Source organism: Thermobia domestica, chromosome 18 (assembly GCF_964235325.1).
Source record: "Thermobia domestica chromosome 18, izTheDome1.hap1.1, whole genome shotgun sequence".
Classification (NCBI taxonomy): Eukaryota; Metazoa; Arthropoda; class Insecta; order Zygentoma; family Lepismatidae; genus Thermobia; species Thermobia domestica.
Window position 1 is genome coordinate 77,370,033 of NC_137471.1, and position 17,709 is coordinate 77,387,741.

The window sequence follows — 17,709 nt, forward strand, 5'->3', positions numbered from 1 at the left end:
CTTTTCCAGGATGCTATGAAGCACTTCTGTCACACTTGTTTGGATTTCTGCAGCCTCATGACGTTTTCCTTTCAGAAGCATTCTCACTAGGGAAAACAAAAGAAATCACACGGAGACGCGACGTCCGGTGAGTATGATGAATGCTGTAGAACAGGAACACGATTGGTTAAAAATTCCTAGACTGATACAATAGAATGGGGTCTTGCATTGTTGTGCAGTAGAAACTACTCCTATGTGACCCAGAAATCAGTATGAATTGCCTCCTACAAACGCTTGAGCACCTCGATGCAAAAAGTCTGATTTATTGTTTGCCCTTGAGGCACATATTCATGGTATACCAAACCTCTAGCATCAAAAAATGTGATCAACACTGTCTTTGATTTCGAAGGTTGTCGTTTCACTTTTTTTGGATACTGGTGAACCTTTGCCTCGTCATTCGGTGCTTTGTTTAATGGTCATATTGGTAGCACTAACTTTCCTTTTCGGCAATAATCTTTGACAGAATTGTTAGGTCTATTATGGACCTTTCCAACAAATTGTTACCCTGGTTTCTGTCTGTTTAATACTCAGTGAGTGAGTGAGTAACAATTCTTGCGTTCAGTTTCTATTTGCCTAAATGTTGACGTAAAATTTGGTGACACACATCCCAGTTCAAATTTAAGCTCTTCAGATATGATGTGCACTGTAACACGACGGTCTTGTTTGCTGCAGAAACTGCCTCATACATTCCACGTTTTCGTCTGTATGTGAAGTTGACGGCCGGCCTACTCTTATGTCATCTTAAACCGGTTCTCTAGCCTCCCGAAATCTTTTGTGCTACCCGAAGACACTGTTTCTGAATAATGAACTGTCGCCATATGCTTTCTGTATCAAGTTCAATGTGTGCGCTGTGTAGAACGAGGGGAAAGAGACGCTCAGTGTCGCCACATCCTGGGTTCTGTCTCGAGTCTTATTATTTTATTTACAGATCTTGTATACCCTACGGCGCTAAAAGAGAAATTAAACAATCAATTATCTGGATTACCATATTAGTAGATCAGACAGAAAATAACTGAGTAAAATTCCGTCCTTTTCTTGTTGAGTTGTAAGCATTATATTTGTTTATATACACATGTTTCTCCCTGACTTGCATTTAAGAATCCTTACTTATTGTCTATCAGCCTTCAGCTGAGGGAAAAGAAATTAATCTAAATAATGAACAACTTTTATACAGGATACTTAAAGATAAATTGAAACTGAAATCTGATCAGCACTTTATTAATTTTTAACATCCTATTGTAAATACCCAATGAAATGACAGGATGCATATCTAATAAACGAAGTTCAGTATTCACAGACGCATCCAAACTGCATTTATTACAGGAATATGTTTTAGCGGTGTTTTTTTTTTTTTTTTTTTTTTTTTTTTACACCTTAATTATTTTTTTTAAAGCAATTGTTGCTTGAAGAACTACACTGCTGATGCCCTCCTTTGGCTGTAGAATGTTATTCATGTACGCTGCTGCAACCTGTGCTTCGCTTTGTCACCTGAAAACTCTTATTCTCTACTAATAACTTTTCCTTCGCCGAAAACTGTTCTTTATGTTTATAGTTTGTATTAGGAATGGCCACAAAGTTCCGGAACCGGTTCTTGGAGATCCGGTTTTCAGAACCGGTTCCAGACCTGGATCCAAAACTCCCGGTTCCAGAACCGGCTCGTTCCAGATCTGGATACGAAAACCCGGTTCCGGAACCCGATCCGTTCAGAACCGAAAACCGGTTTCACCAGGAACCAGTTCCGGTCATCCCTAGTTTCCATCATCTGCTTTACCTCTCCTTTGTATAAATAACAGATCAGGTTTAACGTAACGTTGTTAGGTGTCTGCATTTATAATGTCTTTTCATTACCGATATTCATAGCAGAAGAGAAGACATGTCGGTACATTGTAAATCTGCATTCGCAAACCTGGAACTTTTTCACTACCGGTACACTCCGTTCTGATAAATAATTATTAATCTATGACGAAATCTTGGACTAAATGTAAACAATCAAACAAAATCTAAATCCTGAAAAGACTATAATCCTGAAACCTAAATGCTGTATCATAACGCACAACCATTACAATGAGTACAAGTCGGATGCATCGTTGAGTATTAAACTTGGTTTATTATTCTCTTATACTAATGTGTTTCAAGAACCAATACGAAATAGGAAACGAGGAAACAAGTACTTATCTCTATTAACGTACCTCTTAAACATTGTGTAGAAAGTAGCTACTTCGTACACTCGCATTCTGGGCATTTTAAGAAAATCTGCTACATGATGCATAGCTGAGATTGGCAGCCAACCTCCATTCTGGGTCTGAGCCAAGTGAAGCAACGGAATGAGGGCAGCTCTCTCATGGCCCTCAGGATACATGCCTATGATTGCTTCCGCTCTCTGTAGAGAAAACAAGTAAACACAATAAAAGGGAGAACAATATGACATCTTCAGTTTACTGTCACATAGAACCAATACAAACCAAGTGTTTCATTACACAAATGCAATGAAATGTGTAGTTTAACATATTTTTGTGTAGTGTAGTGTTGCGTTTTCAGAACATTTGAGAGTCTCACTTTTATTATCGTATTAGCTGAACGCCCGTTCTTTGCACGGTGGAAACAGGTTTATGAGAAATATTTGAAAAGTGAATATGAATCCCTTCCTTCCTTATTTCAGCTGAGATAGAATGGTGAAAACCTACCTCGACCTAAGTGTTCAAAAATGCATTTCAAACGGCGCAGTCACTATTCTTTACGAAAAATTTAAACCCTTTTTCTTCTCCCCAAACCCGTAAACAACGTATATCAATTAAGGTGTAATTATGAAACTGAATTTAGTGCTGTCATTGTTCTTCTGTACTTTTTCTTCTCTTATTGCTGTCAATTTGTTTCTCTCCTTCATGTGATTTTCTCTTTCTCCGCCGTTCTGTCATTGGGTTTTCCTGGTATTGTGTGGTTTAACTTGAAACTTTACGTTAGAAATAGTGATACTTAAATATAGTTGTACAATATCAGTATTTAACGAAAAAAAAAGTTAAAAGATGAAATACTACCAATTAATAGATATTTTCAAGCTGAATAAAATAATATGGATGAGTATAAAACCTCATGCGTATTCCAAAAAATGAAAAATGAAATTAAATATTTTAGTTTAACGTCCCACGTTTATGCCGGTTAAGCTAAAGGAGACGGTGATGATAAGAAATGAATTAAATGGTAGAATGAAGAAAGTATGAGGAAACGAGAGAACTCGATGAAACCCACGCACACGGTGTTTGTCCACCACAAGGTTAACTTGGCGCCAGCTGGGATCGAACCAGAAACCTCATGCACCAGAAGTGAACGCTCTACCACTGAGCCACCGCAGCCCTATCATGCGTACTCCAAAGTGGGGTTCTCCAAAGCAAACTTAAATTACAAAATAAAAACAGAAGAAAAAAATATAAACACTTGGAAGAAAAAATAAGAAACTTGTGCAATAAGTTGAGAAACGGACACTGTCCGAGATTCTAGCTTTAGTTGCTCACAATTTGTGTAATTATATGATTAATAATGTTAAATTGTATATATTAATGTATGTGTGTAAGGGTAATCATACGTTTCGACTAAACGGGATTGTCCCGCTTTGGGAACGCAAAATATTATCCCGACATATTTTCCCCGACATATATAATTAAAATATGTTTTGCTCACTTATTTCAATTTTAGGAAAATTAGCTCAAGTGACTTTCATAGTTACTTAGTAAATCTGACTTAATGAATGCAAAAGGAACTTAAGTAAGTATGATCAGAGTAATTTAGGTATTTATTTATTTAGTTAATCTTTCGCCTTAGAAACTCTAGGTGTATGGCTTCTTCGTTATGAGATACAAAATGTGTGAAAATAACTCTTTACAGATTCTGTACATTCAAATAAAGATATAACATTAATACTAATGTAACGGTATTGTGTAATTTTTATATAATAACTTGTATTTACGGGCAAAATGTGCTTTTAAAATGTGCACAAGCTGTTCAAAAGGAAGAAGAAGAAGATATAAAGAGAAATAGACGTAATTTCTTTTCTGTTATGATTGATGTTTTGTTGTGATAGTGACATGACATGTTTTGTAAGTCGTCATAGCAACGAAAAACATAATATATAGTGAATCCATCTTGTGATATAACATGTACAACACTTAAAAGTGTGTAAATGTTTAATTTATTATGTACTACAATAAAAAAGGGTAATACCTAAATGAAGTGTTTACATGGATTTTGATAAAACAGTAACCTAGATTATGTAAATATACGTGGCTGAGGGCTATAACGACATATAAAATATGCAAAACAAGCATTAAACTAATTACAAACTGGTGATTTTCATAGTAATACACATTTAGTGGTCGTTATACTAAAATAGTAACGTAAATTTTTAAACATTAATTTCCGCTTTTAATATTTATCTGCTCGACACACAAAGTACACTCATATCCAAAATTATTGTCGCATGTCTACAAATATGTTGTTGTAGGAGTATACTTTGATAACGAATTCGCCCGGTTTTTCTTACTATGTTAGTATGTGTATAATTGGCAAAGACATGTATGTAGCAAATTTCATGTCAAAAGAGCAGTAAATAAGAACAATAAAACGAAAATAAAACTTTTTGTCCATTTAGCAACATTTTGTTTTACTCATTCTAATTTTCGCATTTATAATTCTTTACTATGAAATTTACCACAATATACATTTCCCGATTATACACACAGTATCAGTATTAAAAGTACCCTGCAAAATCATTATCAAATTATATTCTTACAAGAAGACAGTTGTAGATATGCGACAATCATTTTGGACATGAGTGTACATTTTAATATTGACCTTATACGAAAAGATCTGACTGAAGGTATTCCTCAATACTATAGAATAGACAACTGTGTAACAATAATTAAGATGCCTTTTAAACTGCAAATTTGACATTTGTTTGACACAATTTAGCAGTCTGTTATATAATTATTTCTGTACACTGTAACGAGTTTTGAGTGTTTGTTGGAAATTCTGTATACGAAATGGTTGATGGTTCTACATAATCCGAGTTTACTGGGAAATTTCGTTTATTCATATGTACGATGTTTCGCGAATATTCATATATGGTTCCCCACTTGGGGTCCGCAAGCCAATCTGAGAAAGACACACACACATGGTCAGAAATACACCATTTTAAGTTAAATGATCGAATTAATAATGATAAGTCAATTTGCGTGAGAAGCGATATTCGACCTACAAGAAGTTGCCTATAATCCAACAGATTTTTTCTGACAGAGCCAAAAGGCGCGTATAGACTGATGTACGTGTTTGTAAAATATGTTCAAACAAAAATTTTTGACACAATACATGACTCGAAAAGGAAAGAAGGAATGAGAAATTCTTCCTCGGCATTCTTTCATTTATCAAAAACCCTTGACTAAGCTATTTTCTGTGGTCTAAATGTTTTATTTACGTACTGGATTTATTTATTTATATATTTGCAAGATCTTAATCAAGGTGTCCGGCCCCAGGTTTGAAACCCAGGACAACCCGATTACGGAGTAGGCATAATACCACTCTAACATGATTATATCACTGCAAAGAAAAACACACACCCATACCCATATATATATACACTAGTATGGGGAAGAAATATAAATACTAACCGTGTATATTGTAAGGGGTCTTTCATATGTACTGTATTGTAGACTCTAAAGGGGGCCGAGGTGTGGAAAAGGTTGGGAAAGACTGATATATAGTAATTGTAACATTGTTAGCTTTTGACACAGTGGTCTACTAGGTGTATAAAAGGGTACTTAGCAATATTCTTAGCATCTAATCGCCACTGAATCACTTTCAACAATAACTAATGAACTATTAAAATTTTGGCTCAAGTTCATCATTACAACGCACCATATTTAAGTTTTATTGTAATATAATTATATGTTAATTATGTAACCCTGCTTTATTATGTACCTAAGTACACAATAATAAACATTTCCAATTGTTAGTACTGTTTTACTGCGGAATATTTAATAATTTATCCCAAAATGAGACTTTTCTACATTTTTCTTAACATCCCACTTTTAGCTACTGAAATAATGATTACCCATGTGTATATATTTTACTTTTATCTTTTCGATTTTCTACCTGAAATTTTTATATTTAGCTTTTTATGTACCCGGTATGTATATTCATTTAACAGACAAAGCACAATAAATTGTGTTTCTGGAGCTTAAATTTCTTCCCAGCTTTAGAGATGGGTTAGTACCCGGCTATTTGAGGCGATCGCAAAGCGTATTTATTGCTCATGCGTACGCTGGGAATACGCTGACCATGTATTTAAATGTAGATGGCTAATCACAAACGCGAAAGCAATAAAAACGCGGAGAAAACGTTAGCTCGAGCGTATTTGGTGCATTTCGGAACAATAGACCGCCTGCTGTTTAAAAGATTTCAAAAGGAATGAAAAAAAGGAAAGACGTGTTGCCAGCAAAGGGATTGTAGCAAGAAACAGCTGCTTGGAAGATGGTTTGTGCAGAGTATTGGAACTCAAGCTATTACACACTTCGACCCGGAAACCCTGACTGGCTCACAGTATGATTTACAACTCTGGTGAAAGTAAAATTACTGAATAGCCACCTTAGCCGCGTTCGCTACAGGTGGTAACGCTTTCTCAAATAGCCTAAGTCTTAGAGTATTAAATCTGAATACCAGGTACCTTGAACTTTACTATTGTATATCACCTAATTTTCTTACAATCGCGGCGTCCACTCAGCGCCACGATGATACTTGGGGAGCTGCTTGAACAAAGAAGTAGAAAATTCCGGTCTAGAAAGCCAGCATTAGCGGCGCGGAGAGCCGATGTACTCACCTTACATAACCTCAAAGGCATAAGTGTCACCAGCCGGCTGATAGGACTTAAGGGCTGTTGCACCAGGCATTTAGGTTAGTTTTTTAGAATTAATTTATACCAGTAACTACAATTTTAGGTCAAAACATGGAAGATTATGTATCAAATTGGATTTCTATTATTGTGGCATCCCGTAAACTGAACTGGCACCTAAATCCGAAGAACATGTTACGAATACTGACAATACTAGTCAACAATGAGGCACTATTTTTGATAATTCCATTAAAAAAATGAAAAGAAGAATGCGAACCCACATAAATTTCTTAAAGATTTACTACAAATACCCTTAATCACACTGCCTTTTAGTCTCGTTTGAAACAAGGCGATATCCATAGCAAGTACTATCTTCAAACTTACCTTTACGTTCTCAGGCGTAAACTGGAATGGAATATCTGGATTATTTTCAGGGGTGTCGCGATGCTGAAAATAGAAGAATAAGTCCATCAATTTATATTAATTTTTACTTTTCTTCCTTTTCTGTCTATGTTGTCGCCCCATTTGAATGGCAGCACTGTTAATCTTTTGCGCATACAAGTAAATAATGAAAATTCATTATGTCCTCCGTTAGTTTAAGAATCAGAAAGACATTTTATATATTTCTAGAACATATAAACAAGACACCATGCTAACTCAAATATGATGCATATGTATCTTATATCAAAATGTATTTGTATTTCAATCAAACAGTTCCAGTGTGAGTTGACATCTTTGTCGGTAACTTCTAAATGTTTCTAAACTGATACATATAAAGACTGGCTGATTGGGCAGGTGGCTTTTCTTTTGTCCAACAGCACATTCCAGGGTTCTTACGAAATAATTTTGGTCTTCTTCGCTAATTTCCAGGTGCCAAACCGACTATTTACCCTGACCCGCCGCATTTAACAACATAAAAGTCTCTTAACTAAGAAAGCCTTTAGGGCTAAATAAAGGCTTGATTAATAACAGTGGATGTGTATACATTTAATGTTTTAAAATTATTGCAATAAAAAGTTTCTTACAAATTCGTTAAATATATTTAAAAAGTTATAACATACAAAATATTAAAATGCAAAAGAGATGTTAAATTATATTATTAAGTAACATAATTACTTAGATTCACTGCTTCAAACTTCCTTCAGCTGCTTCAATGGGCTCCCGCGTTTGAATTATTAGCTGATCTCAACAAAAAAGAAAAACGGAAAAATGTAATTTCCTAAGCAAAATCCATAATTTTCTTTGATTTCTAGGTTAATTTACCATTTTCCCTGACTTTTCTATTAGTTTCTCTTCCCTGACTTTTTCAGGATTTCTCTGATTTCCAGATTAGTAAGAGCCCTGCACTGACGTCAACCGACAAAGAAAATAAGTTTCAAGACAGCTTTATACTCTTCACAAATTTTTGTGTTTATATTCTACAACCACCAGAAAATTGAATTAAATCTGTCACGAAATTCATTCCAGCTTTTACTTACAGGAAGGACAATTTGAAACAATGATAAGCTTATGAAGTGTGCACTGTCCTATTTTTCCCTAGATGCCTAGTTTGTTACAGTTTGGAGAAGTGAGGTTATTTACTTCTCTCAGAAATGTCTCACAAATATGCAGAAACCTCCAAGTATATATGTATCCAGTTTACCAACATTTAGAGGTCATCGACCAGGGTTTGAAAAAACCCGGGCTTTTTTGAAAAAGCCCAACCCACTGGGCCCATATGGGCTTTTTCGGGTATTTTCGGGTTTAATCAGGTTTTTTCGAAATATTTCAATGTCTTTGGGGTAAAAGTGTTAAAATGTAATTTATATTTCAAGATTGTCATTGTCACAACTTGCAATAATTTTCTACTTACTGCTGTTTTGAAAAAAATGGCCACCATTTTGAAATTTTACATTCGATCGCCGAGAAAATCTATACAGCAAATTTAGCATATCTCGTGCTTCCACCGTCAAAATTTCAACTTAAAAGACTGAAAATTGCGCTTCGTAGCGTGGATACTCGCTGTTTTGAAAAAATGGCCGCCATTTTGATATTTTACATTGGTATGGTATGCCGCCAAAATCTATTCAGGAAATTTAGAGTGTCTCGTGCTTGTATTCTGAAAATTTTAACTTAAAAGGCCGAAAGTTGTACCCTGTAGTGTGTGTGGTAGAGGCAGACAAACGAGTTGAGTTGATTTTGTGTTTAACGTTCCTTTCAGCAGCGAGGCTATATGGGACGGGATCTACTGATTAACGTGGAATCCGAGCTCCCTGGTGGAAGCAAACCCGGGTCCCACGCCGAAGACGCGTACACTAACCGCATACTCACGAAAGAGCTCGGCAGACAAACGAACAAATTTAGATCAAGTCATCCAGAAGCCTGACTGACGTTCGCCAAATATGAATACCAAAAGGGGTCTATTAATTTAAAACAAAGATACAGTTCATGTTGTATGAAATAAATAAATGTTTCAAAATGTCTTATATGAAATTAACATCTTCCAGCGTAAATAAACCTGCCATATTTTCTCCATGAGAATACGGGACACCTCAGACCCCCCCCCCTCCTCAACTTTCCAACACAATGCGATTAACTGCAGTCTGGTTATGAACAAAAGTACAATATGCCGCGGTGGCTCAGTGGCAGAGCGTTCACCTCTAGTGCATGGGGTTCTTAGTTCGATCCCAGCTCGCGCCAAGTGAGCTTTGTGGTAGACAAACACCTTGTGCGTGGGTTTTCTCGGGATTCTCACGTTACCTCCACTTTCTTCATTCCATCATTTCATTCATTTCTCATCATCACCGTCACCTTGAGTATAGCAGGCATAACCGTGAGACTAAAACTAAAAGATTTCATTTTATTTATTTTTTTTTTTTTCAATAATATAATAGGCGAAAGTTCACTAAGCAGCAGCTGCTTTTCTCTCTTCGTACCCTGCAATTAGTTGTACAGACTGAAGATGCCTAAAAACTTAAGATGTGCTATAAAAATGCTTTACAGGAAAACAATATGCAAATTATTTAAATCAGTGGTACAATCTACTTTTAATATCTTTCGCGCGTTTAGCAGTATTTATTTACATAGGTATATCTGTCAAAATTACTTCGTCAGTTTAATCTGATGAAAAGCTGATTTTTATCCTTGTGTCGTGTGTAATTGTCAGGACCAAATTTACATTTTTCTAAGACCTGGACCAAAGCACAATTCTGTGCCCCTAGCCTCTGATAAAGATTATAATTCTTGTTAACTTATCTAATGTGTTGCTGAAGAAAAGGTTAGTCATCTTCCCTGTGTTAGTAAATTCAGAAACACTCAAAGCCATATATATGTTTGTGTATGTATATGTTCCGGAGAATATCCGAGTTTCCATCAAGTGCAATGGACAAAGTAGCATTGCAAATTTCGTTGAGTTGATTTTAGTTTAGCGTCGCTTTCAGCAGCGGGGCTATATGAGACGTGGACCTACTGATTAACGTGGAATCCGAACCACATGAGCTCCCGCCGGGAATCGAACCCGGGTCTCTCACGCCAAAGACGTGTACGCTAACCGCTTAGGCACGGAGAAGAGCTTTGCAAATTTCGCTAGCTATCAAGTCGAACAGGGTGGTGTTATAACTTCCTCGAAACTGTTACATGCAACAGCGTACTGTTCATTCACTAATTACAGGATTTCCAGCCAATGTCGGAGTTTTTTGTTTTTCACTTTTCGAATAAATTGATATTGATAGCAGAAATAGAACGGAGTTAAAATACGGGACATTTCCCTGTCCCGACTAAATTTACGGGACGTATGGCAGGCTTAAGCGTAAAATAAATAGTTTTATTGTTAAAATATTCATTTTAGATCCTTCTGCGTTTAACTCGGGAATTTCCCGAGCACTTCTTTCACGGCGTGTACATCAAAACTTCCACTAGTACGGAAATTTGAACTCAGCACTTGAAATAGTAAGCGTTACATAGTCTTCGGAACCCCGAGCATTAAGCTTCTTAAATTTGACAAGAATTTTTACGCTATTGCTGGTGTTGATTCTACAGAATGCTTATTTGAAGAGTAGCAACAAATGACTGAATTAAACTATTATTGTTGGAAAACCAAATTTTAGTTCAAGAACCTTGTGTTTTACATCAAAGGTAAGAAATAATACTAATAGTTTTACTAATGTATTTACATATGTACTATTAGTACCGGCACCTATGACCTTAAACCCGTCAAACGTATGAGTGATAATGTCCCTCGGTGTCGCCAAGTCGACGAGCATACTATTCACGGAAAATATTTTCTAAAGTACAAAATTGCTTATTTTACTTCAAATAGGCTATAAGCATTATCCATACGTTATTTGTTCTATAACTATCTCAAGGTAAGTTTTTTTAAAATTCATTTAGTGCATTCAGAACTTTATAAAGGTCTTATGTTGAATGATGTTGTATACCTTAACGTGAAAGTTTCTAATTCGCCCAAGAAAAGTCTAAAATCTTATAAAAATCACTTACAATGTGATTACCTTAGTTGTATCAATGATATACTAACAAATAGGTCAAAAACCCAGGTGGGTTTTAAAGTGTTTTTTTCAGGAGGGTCCAACCCGAAAAAGTGGAAACAGTATTCCAATTTTTAATTTCATGACTTAACAAGATGCCGAGTCTTTAAGATTAGTTCCTGTTTTCTAAACCAACAATGAAAATGGACCTCTTTGGAATAGACTCCTTCCTATATTCCATACATATAATAGCCTCTTTATTCAACTCGAATACAAATGCAAGGGCTCGGGAAAATAAATGGCTACTAAAAAATCCACGTCTTTTTTTTTTTTTGGGGGGGGGGTGTTAAAATGATTCGAGTTAATGAATAACGGTATGTCCAGCCTTTCTTTTCCTATTATAACACGAAAAAGACATCATTTAATTACTGTATTCTGATGAAAAATCGTAAAAACTCCTTACCCTCCGTTGATAATCGTGGGAAGTTAAAATTTATTTTTTTTAAAAAAAAAAAAAAAAGTGTTAGCAGTAACTATTTTGAAAAAGCAATAAATTTCGTGAAACAAAATTATTTTTAAAAATTCATGAATAAACGAAAATTCTATTACTTGTGAATAAACTGAAAACCTCATTAACATTTATTGAGGCCGTTGCAATCCAAAGCTGAAAAAGTTAAAGACGCTACTCAAAGGTTTATTTAAAACATTTTGATACAATACAGTCGCGGCTTGTGGCATAACCAGTTGGGTGGACCAACCTCAAGACAATTTTCATTGTTATTGCTATTAGTACGATATTACTGTTGTTTGATTTTGAAGCCAATTGTTTAAGGTTAATCTAAAGAAACGGAAAAGCGGCGTCAGAAGGAGGTACACTTTTTCACACACAGGGGGCATAGTTTTCAGTTTTTACGAAACTTACAAAAATAAATGGCAGTGTTCTCGTACGCAACTTGAAAGATAGGTCAAGATCTTTCGAGTTAGAAGTATATCTTCCATCCTTTATTTTCTTTCCTCGCGAAGGGTAGGCAGACGGTGTGGGATGTCGTTTGTTTGCGACCTAGGTAACAATTTTCTTTTTCGATACCTCCGTCTCTCTAAGTAACCCGCCACCACTGACCACTGTCCAGTAATCTGCAGCTTTTGCGGAAGGAGAAGTTTGAAGCTAATCGTGCCATTTCTTGTAAAGAACGCTGAAATAGTGAAAATGCCGATTAGGCCTACTGAGAGCACTTTTTTTTTTCGGTATTTGCAGTATATTGCTTTTTTTTTCGCACGTGATGCTGGAATAGTAATTAAATACACATTTGCGCAGCATAGATTTAATCAAAGATGTCATAAACGGGAACACAAATTGAATACAAGAACTTTCAGTGACGTGGCGTATACAGAATGTTATAAAGAGGAGTTCAAGCACCCAAGTTCATATCGTATGCCATTGATTCGTACAATATAGTAAAGAGTAAAGTACGTACACAAAATTTTGAATTCTTCATCTAACTTGTTGCTCCTTTGAAACTTCATTTACTGGAGTCACAATAATGTTTAGCGAAGATGAAAATACAAGGAAGAGCGATGATGAAAATGTAAGTATAATGAAGAAAGAGAAAGAAAATGAAATAGCTTTAACAGCAGGATTAGCGAGAGAGAGAGAGAGTGAGAGTAGTGTTGTATTTACGAAGATACAATAGTTATTATCAAATACTTGGAATTAATGAAAGAAGTGAGTAAATTGTTAGTCCATTGTAGAGTGGTATCTTATTTGCAAAAGTAGCAAAATATCAATGTATAAATTATAGCAAATTACTTCGTAAATAAATAATTTACATTAGAGTCCCAACAGTATTACAAAAATTATTTGTCATGGACAGTAGTAGTATACACTTTGGGGCAGCAGGGGCGGCGATTGGGGGGCAAGAGGGGGCAGTTGCCCCCACTTTTTTGAAGTAACCCCTCCATGTATATAGTTCCATTTGGAAATGTAAAGTTTTAGTGTGTATTACTGGTTCAAAGAAAAAATGGTGCCATATAATATTTGCCGTTGCATAAGTACTACGTATTGGTTATTTGTCTTCACGTGGAGTTAAGAAAGCTGCCTTAACTATGTTTTAATTGCAATTAAAAGCAATTAGTATTGCAATTGCGCATTTACTTAAATGTCATATCATATGCATGTAGTATTTACTGTCTTTCATTTTCTAAGAGTACATTTAATAGCATGTGTGGAATTAAATATTTCTTTAAATGTCGTAGCATATGCTTGTAGTATTTACTGTCTTTCATTTTCTAAGAGTAATAACACATTTAACTGCATGTGTGGAATTAAAAATATAAGTTGTTCATTAATCCCCAGTTTCAATATAACTTCTACAAAACAAGCCTCATTATTCGCTACTATGATTAATATTATCCTTTCTATTTATTTGTTTTGCAAATATGTTATTAAATAATATGATCACACAATTTTCCAGACAGAATTTTAAGATGTTAATGAGCAAGGAATCAAATCTCTTCTTACAATTTCGTTGTTTAAGAGTACAAAGGGCTAGTACCTACTTGCGTTGCTCTTGTCAATTTACTTAATAAAATATGAAATACGTTATTATTATTATTAAGTATTCTGCCTTGAGGCAGGTCCTAGGACTAAAGATTTTTTTTTTTTTTTAAAGGCCTGGAAATATTTCTTCCACGTTTTTCGATCTTCAGCTTCCTCCTTTAACTTCCAATATTTTCTTCTGTTCCTCAAATCATCGATCAGTTGTGTCCTTCTTCCTATTCCTCGCTTTCCTTCCATCTTTCCTTCTATGGTGGTATGAAGAAAACAATCTTTTCGCAAGATGTGTTCAATTCAATTGGCCTTCTTATGAAGGATGGTGGCTAGAAGTGTCCTATTCGTTTTAAAACATCTTCGTTTGTAGCTCTCTCTGTCTATTTTTATCTTTTCCATCTTCCTCCAACACCGCATGTCGAAGCCAGGGGCGGAGCCAGGACCGACTTCTGGGGGGGGGGGTTGTCATACTGCTATTTTTAAGGGCTCCAAACTTCGGGATGGGTTTTATTTATATATATAAAATAAGAAAGTTTCCTCTTCTAAAGGGGGGGGGGGGCGTTGGCCCCGATCGCCCCTGGTCGAAGCTCTCTAAATATTTCTTTTCAAACTTCCGTAATGTCAAAGTCTCTGAACCATATAGTCCAATGTTCCAGACATAGCACTTAACGAGCCTTCTTCCTAAGTCCAAAAAGGAAATGAAATGAAATCTTTGAGTTTTACGTCCCACGGTTATGCCGGTTAGACTAAAGGAGACGGTGACGATGAGAAATTAATGAACTGGCGGAATGAAGAAAGTAGTGGGAAACGGGAGAACCCTGAGAAATCCCACGAGCACGGTGTTTGTCCACCACAAAGTCCACACGGCGCGAGTTGAGATCGAACTAGGGACCCCAAGCATCGTAGGTGAACGCTCTACCACTGATCCACCGTACTCCTCTTCTTAAGTCCAATATTGAGCCTGCTAGTTGAGTTATCTTTTCTTATTGAATGCTTCTTTAGCTATGGCAATTCTTGACCTGATCTCTTTGGTACAGTAAGCGTCTCTTGTCAAAATACTTCCCAGATACTTGAAATTCTCGGCCTCTTCAAGTTCCTTTTGTTCTACTCTAACCCGTAAGGGTGCGCTTTCTCGGGATATTCTCATAACTTTCGACTTTTCGATGTTGATTTCCATTCCATATAGTTTTCCAGAAAGTAGAAATAAGATATATATATATGGAAATACAATCCATATAGTAGAAATCCGAAATACGGCACTTTAACTGTAAAAGATAGTATCCTATTAGTTATACAACCTCACGTCAAACGAAATTTTATAACCAACCAGAGAAACTAACATTGATATACAAATATTCAGATCATGTCTTGCCCCCCCTCCCCCAACTTTTAACGTCCAATCGCAGCCGCTGCTTTGGAGTGAGTTTTCTTCTGGCGTAGTTTTCCGAAAACGTCTATTATGATTTTGTTCATATTTTGTAATATTCCAGTACTAACTGCACCATGACCTGATTTAATTTTAAAAATTGGTTTGGGTTTGAAGTTTTGTGTTTTTAGTTTTTATGCAACAATGCGACTTTTAAGTTATAAAGGATGGAAAAAACTATGAAGTCTAAACCACGACCGGGACTTGAGTGCTAGGTGGCTAGCGCAAGACCAACATGCAAAATCGATCTTCGCAGTATATTCTGTCGCTACCCAGTACAATCTCACGTCCAGAAAATATAAGAAAGGGGAACGAGACGCGTACTTCTTATTTATTATTATTATTGTTTCTGATAAAGAAAGCAAATATAGTGATATTTCTTGCTAAGTTTATTGGTATATATTAAATTTGTACTCTTACTCGTTAGAGAGAATACTTGTGTATATGAACTCCTTTCTATGCATTATGAGATGCAGAAAAAGATGAAAGGAGTGATAAAAAGATTTTGCCATGTAAATTCGATTTTTTTTTCTTTGTTAAGAAAGCATGTTATACACTTCCTACACCTTCAAGTAAATTAATGCATGCAATGAAGCTATCGACATATAAATGGCGGGGGTGTCAATGTTGTATTTGTGTGGAAAGGAGTTGTTACATTTTTTAAAGTAGTAATTTAGATACTATAAGCCTAAGCCATGTAAACACAAAATAGCATACAAGATATTGCCAATATGTATAACGTAAGCGTCTTCGGCGCTGGAGACCCAGGTTTGATTCCCGGTGGAAGTTCATATGGTTTGGATTTCACCTAAACCCTAGATTTACGTCCCCTGCTAAACTCTAACCAACCCCCCCCCCCCCAAAAAAAAAATCTATAGAAGCATATCAACTGAACAGTGAAGCATCGGTATACATTATACGATTCACCTAGTTGCGTAAAATGGAGTAATTTTTCATTTTACTCGCAGTTTTGACTATTAGTAAGAATATATGTATACACAGAATAAAATAAAGCTATTGCACGACTCAGTAGCGTATGCAGGAATTTACTTCGGGTGGGTGGGTGGTGTCCAAACTCAATATGAGGGTATTTTAGATTAAAATTTCTAAAACTGTCCCTAAATTTAGGCTAAATTTACACAAAAGTCGAAATTTCGGGGGCAACAGTACGTCGTTATTTTGATATACGAGGGGGAGTCAAATGAAAACCATAAAAGTAGAAATAAAAATCCGCATATGGCGCCAGTGAGCTGTAAGTTGGCATGCCTGTTTACGATAGTATGCCGGATGACTCCTAGGTGGCAGCAGCCGGCAGATGCACAAACACCGGCGCAACAACAGTTCCAAAATGGCAGCCCCACTAGCCACATGCACCAGCGAAGAGCAGCGTTCTGTGATTCGGTTTTTGCGAAGTGAAGGTGTGAAACCGATTGACATTTTTAGGCGAATGAAGGTTCAGTATGGAGATGCGTGTTTGTCACAGCCACAAATCTATGAATGGTGCCGGAAATTTGCAAATGGTGTTACGTCTGTGGCTTCAACGGCTGCTATGGTCTCTGGAGTCACTACGCGCCGAGCCTGGCCGGGGCGTGGAGCATCGGCCACAGACGTAACACCATCTCACCTCGGATCCCACCAAGTTCTACCGCGATAGAATCCATGGCCTTCCAGAACGTTGGCAGAAGGTCGTCGATGCTGATAGGGACTATTTTTGATCTTCCAGGTACGTCTCAGGTGACATATCGATGTTCGAAGGTGGTGGGTGAAAAAGCGACAGAACTTTCTTGGTTAACTTTATACTTCTGTTAACTACCGAAAGTTAGTTTCGACAATGTTATTGCTGGATAACATTAGGGCATATATATGTGGTCAGTTTCTACAATTCTGCTGTTGTAATATTATCGTTCTTTCAAAATGAGGAATCTGCCAACTTGTAACAACACACGATATGAAGAAGTGTAATTTTAGGAAGGTTAAGACTAGTATAGGACGCATCCTAATTTTTCACAATTGAAATGGTGATAATCATTGTCATTAAAATATGAAAACCGCCATCGTGAACATATTTCATTACTTCAGCACTATTTTAATTTTCGGTCACAAATAAAACTGTTTCTTTATTACGAAACAGAGTTGATAAAAATTTCGTTTATTAACCGATTACACAATCTTTCTGTAGACATGTAGGTAAGATCAAGTATGTTTCTTGACAAAAGCCTTATCCCTCATCAATTAAGGATGCAGGATATCAATTCCTCATCAATTAAGGTTTCTAGAATTTTAAACTTGAATGCATTGTTAGTATGAACAACGCTACATTCGTTTTTCTTAACTTTTTCTGGTAGATCGCGAAGAA

The 17,709-nt window shown here is 36.2% G+C and overlaps 1 protein-coding gene across 1 annotated transcript in view; it reads right to left on the minus strand.

Moving 5' to 3' along the window:
- Positions 1–17,709, minus strand: part of ND-24 (NADH dehydrogenase ubiquinone) — a 38,478-nt gene that overhangs the window by 15,975 nt on the left and 4,794 nt on the right. Inside the window, exons 3-4 of the mRNA XM_081746280.1 lie at positions 7,301–7,363; positions 2,229–2,419 (exon numbers count right to left, since the gene is read on the minus strand). Of these exons, the coding sequence (XP_081602406.1) occupies positions 2,229–2,419; positions 7,301–7,363 (254 nt within the window). The remainder of the gene's footprint in view (positions 1–2,228; positions 2,420–7,300; positions 7,364–17,709) is intronic.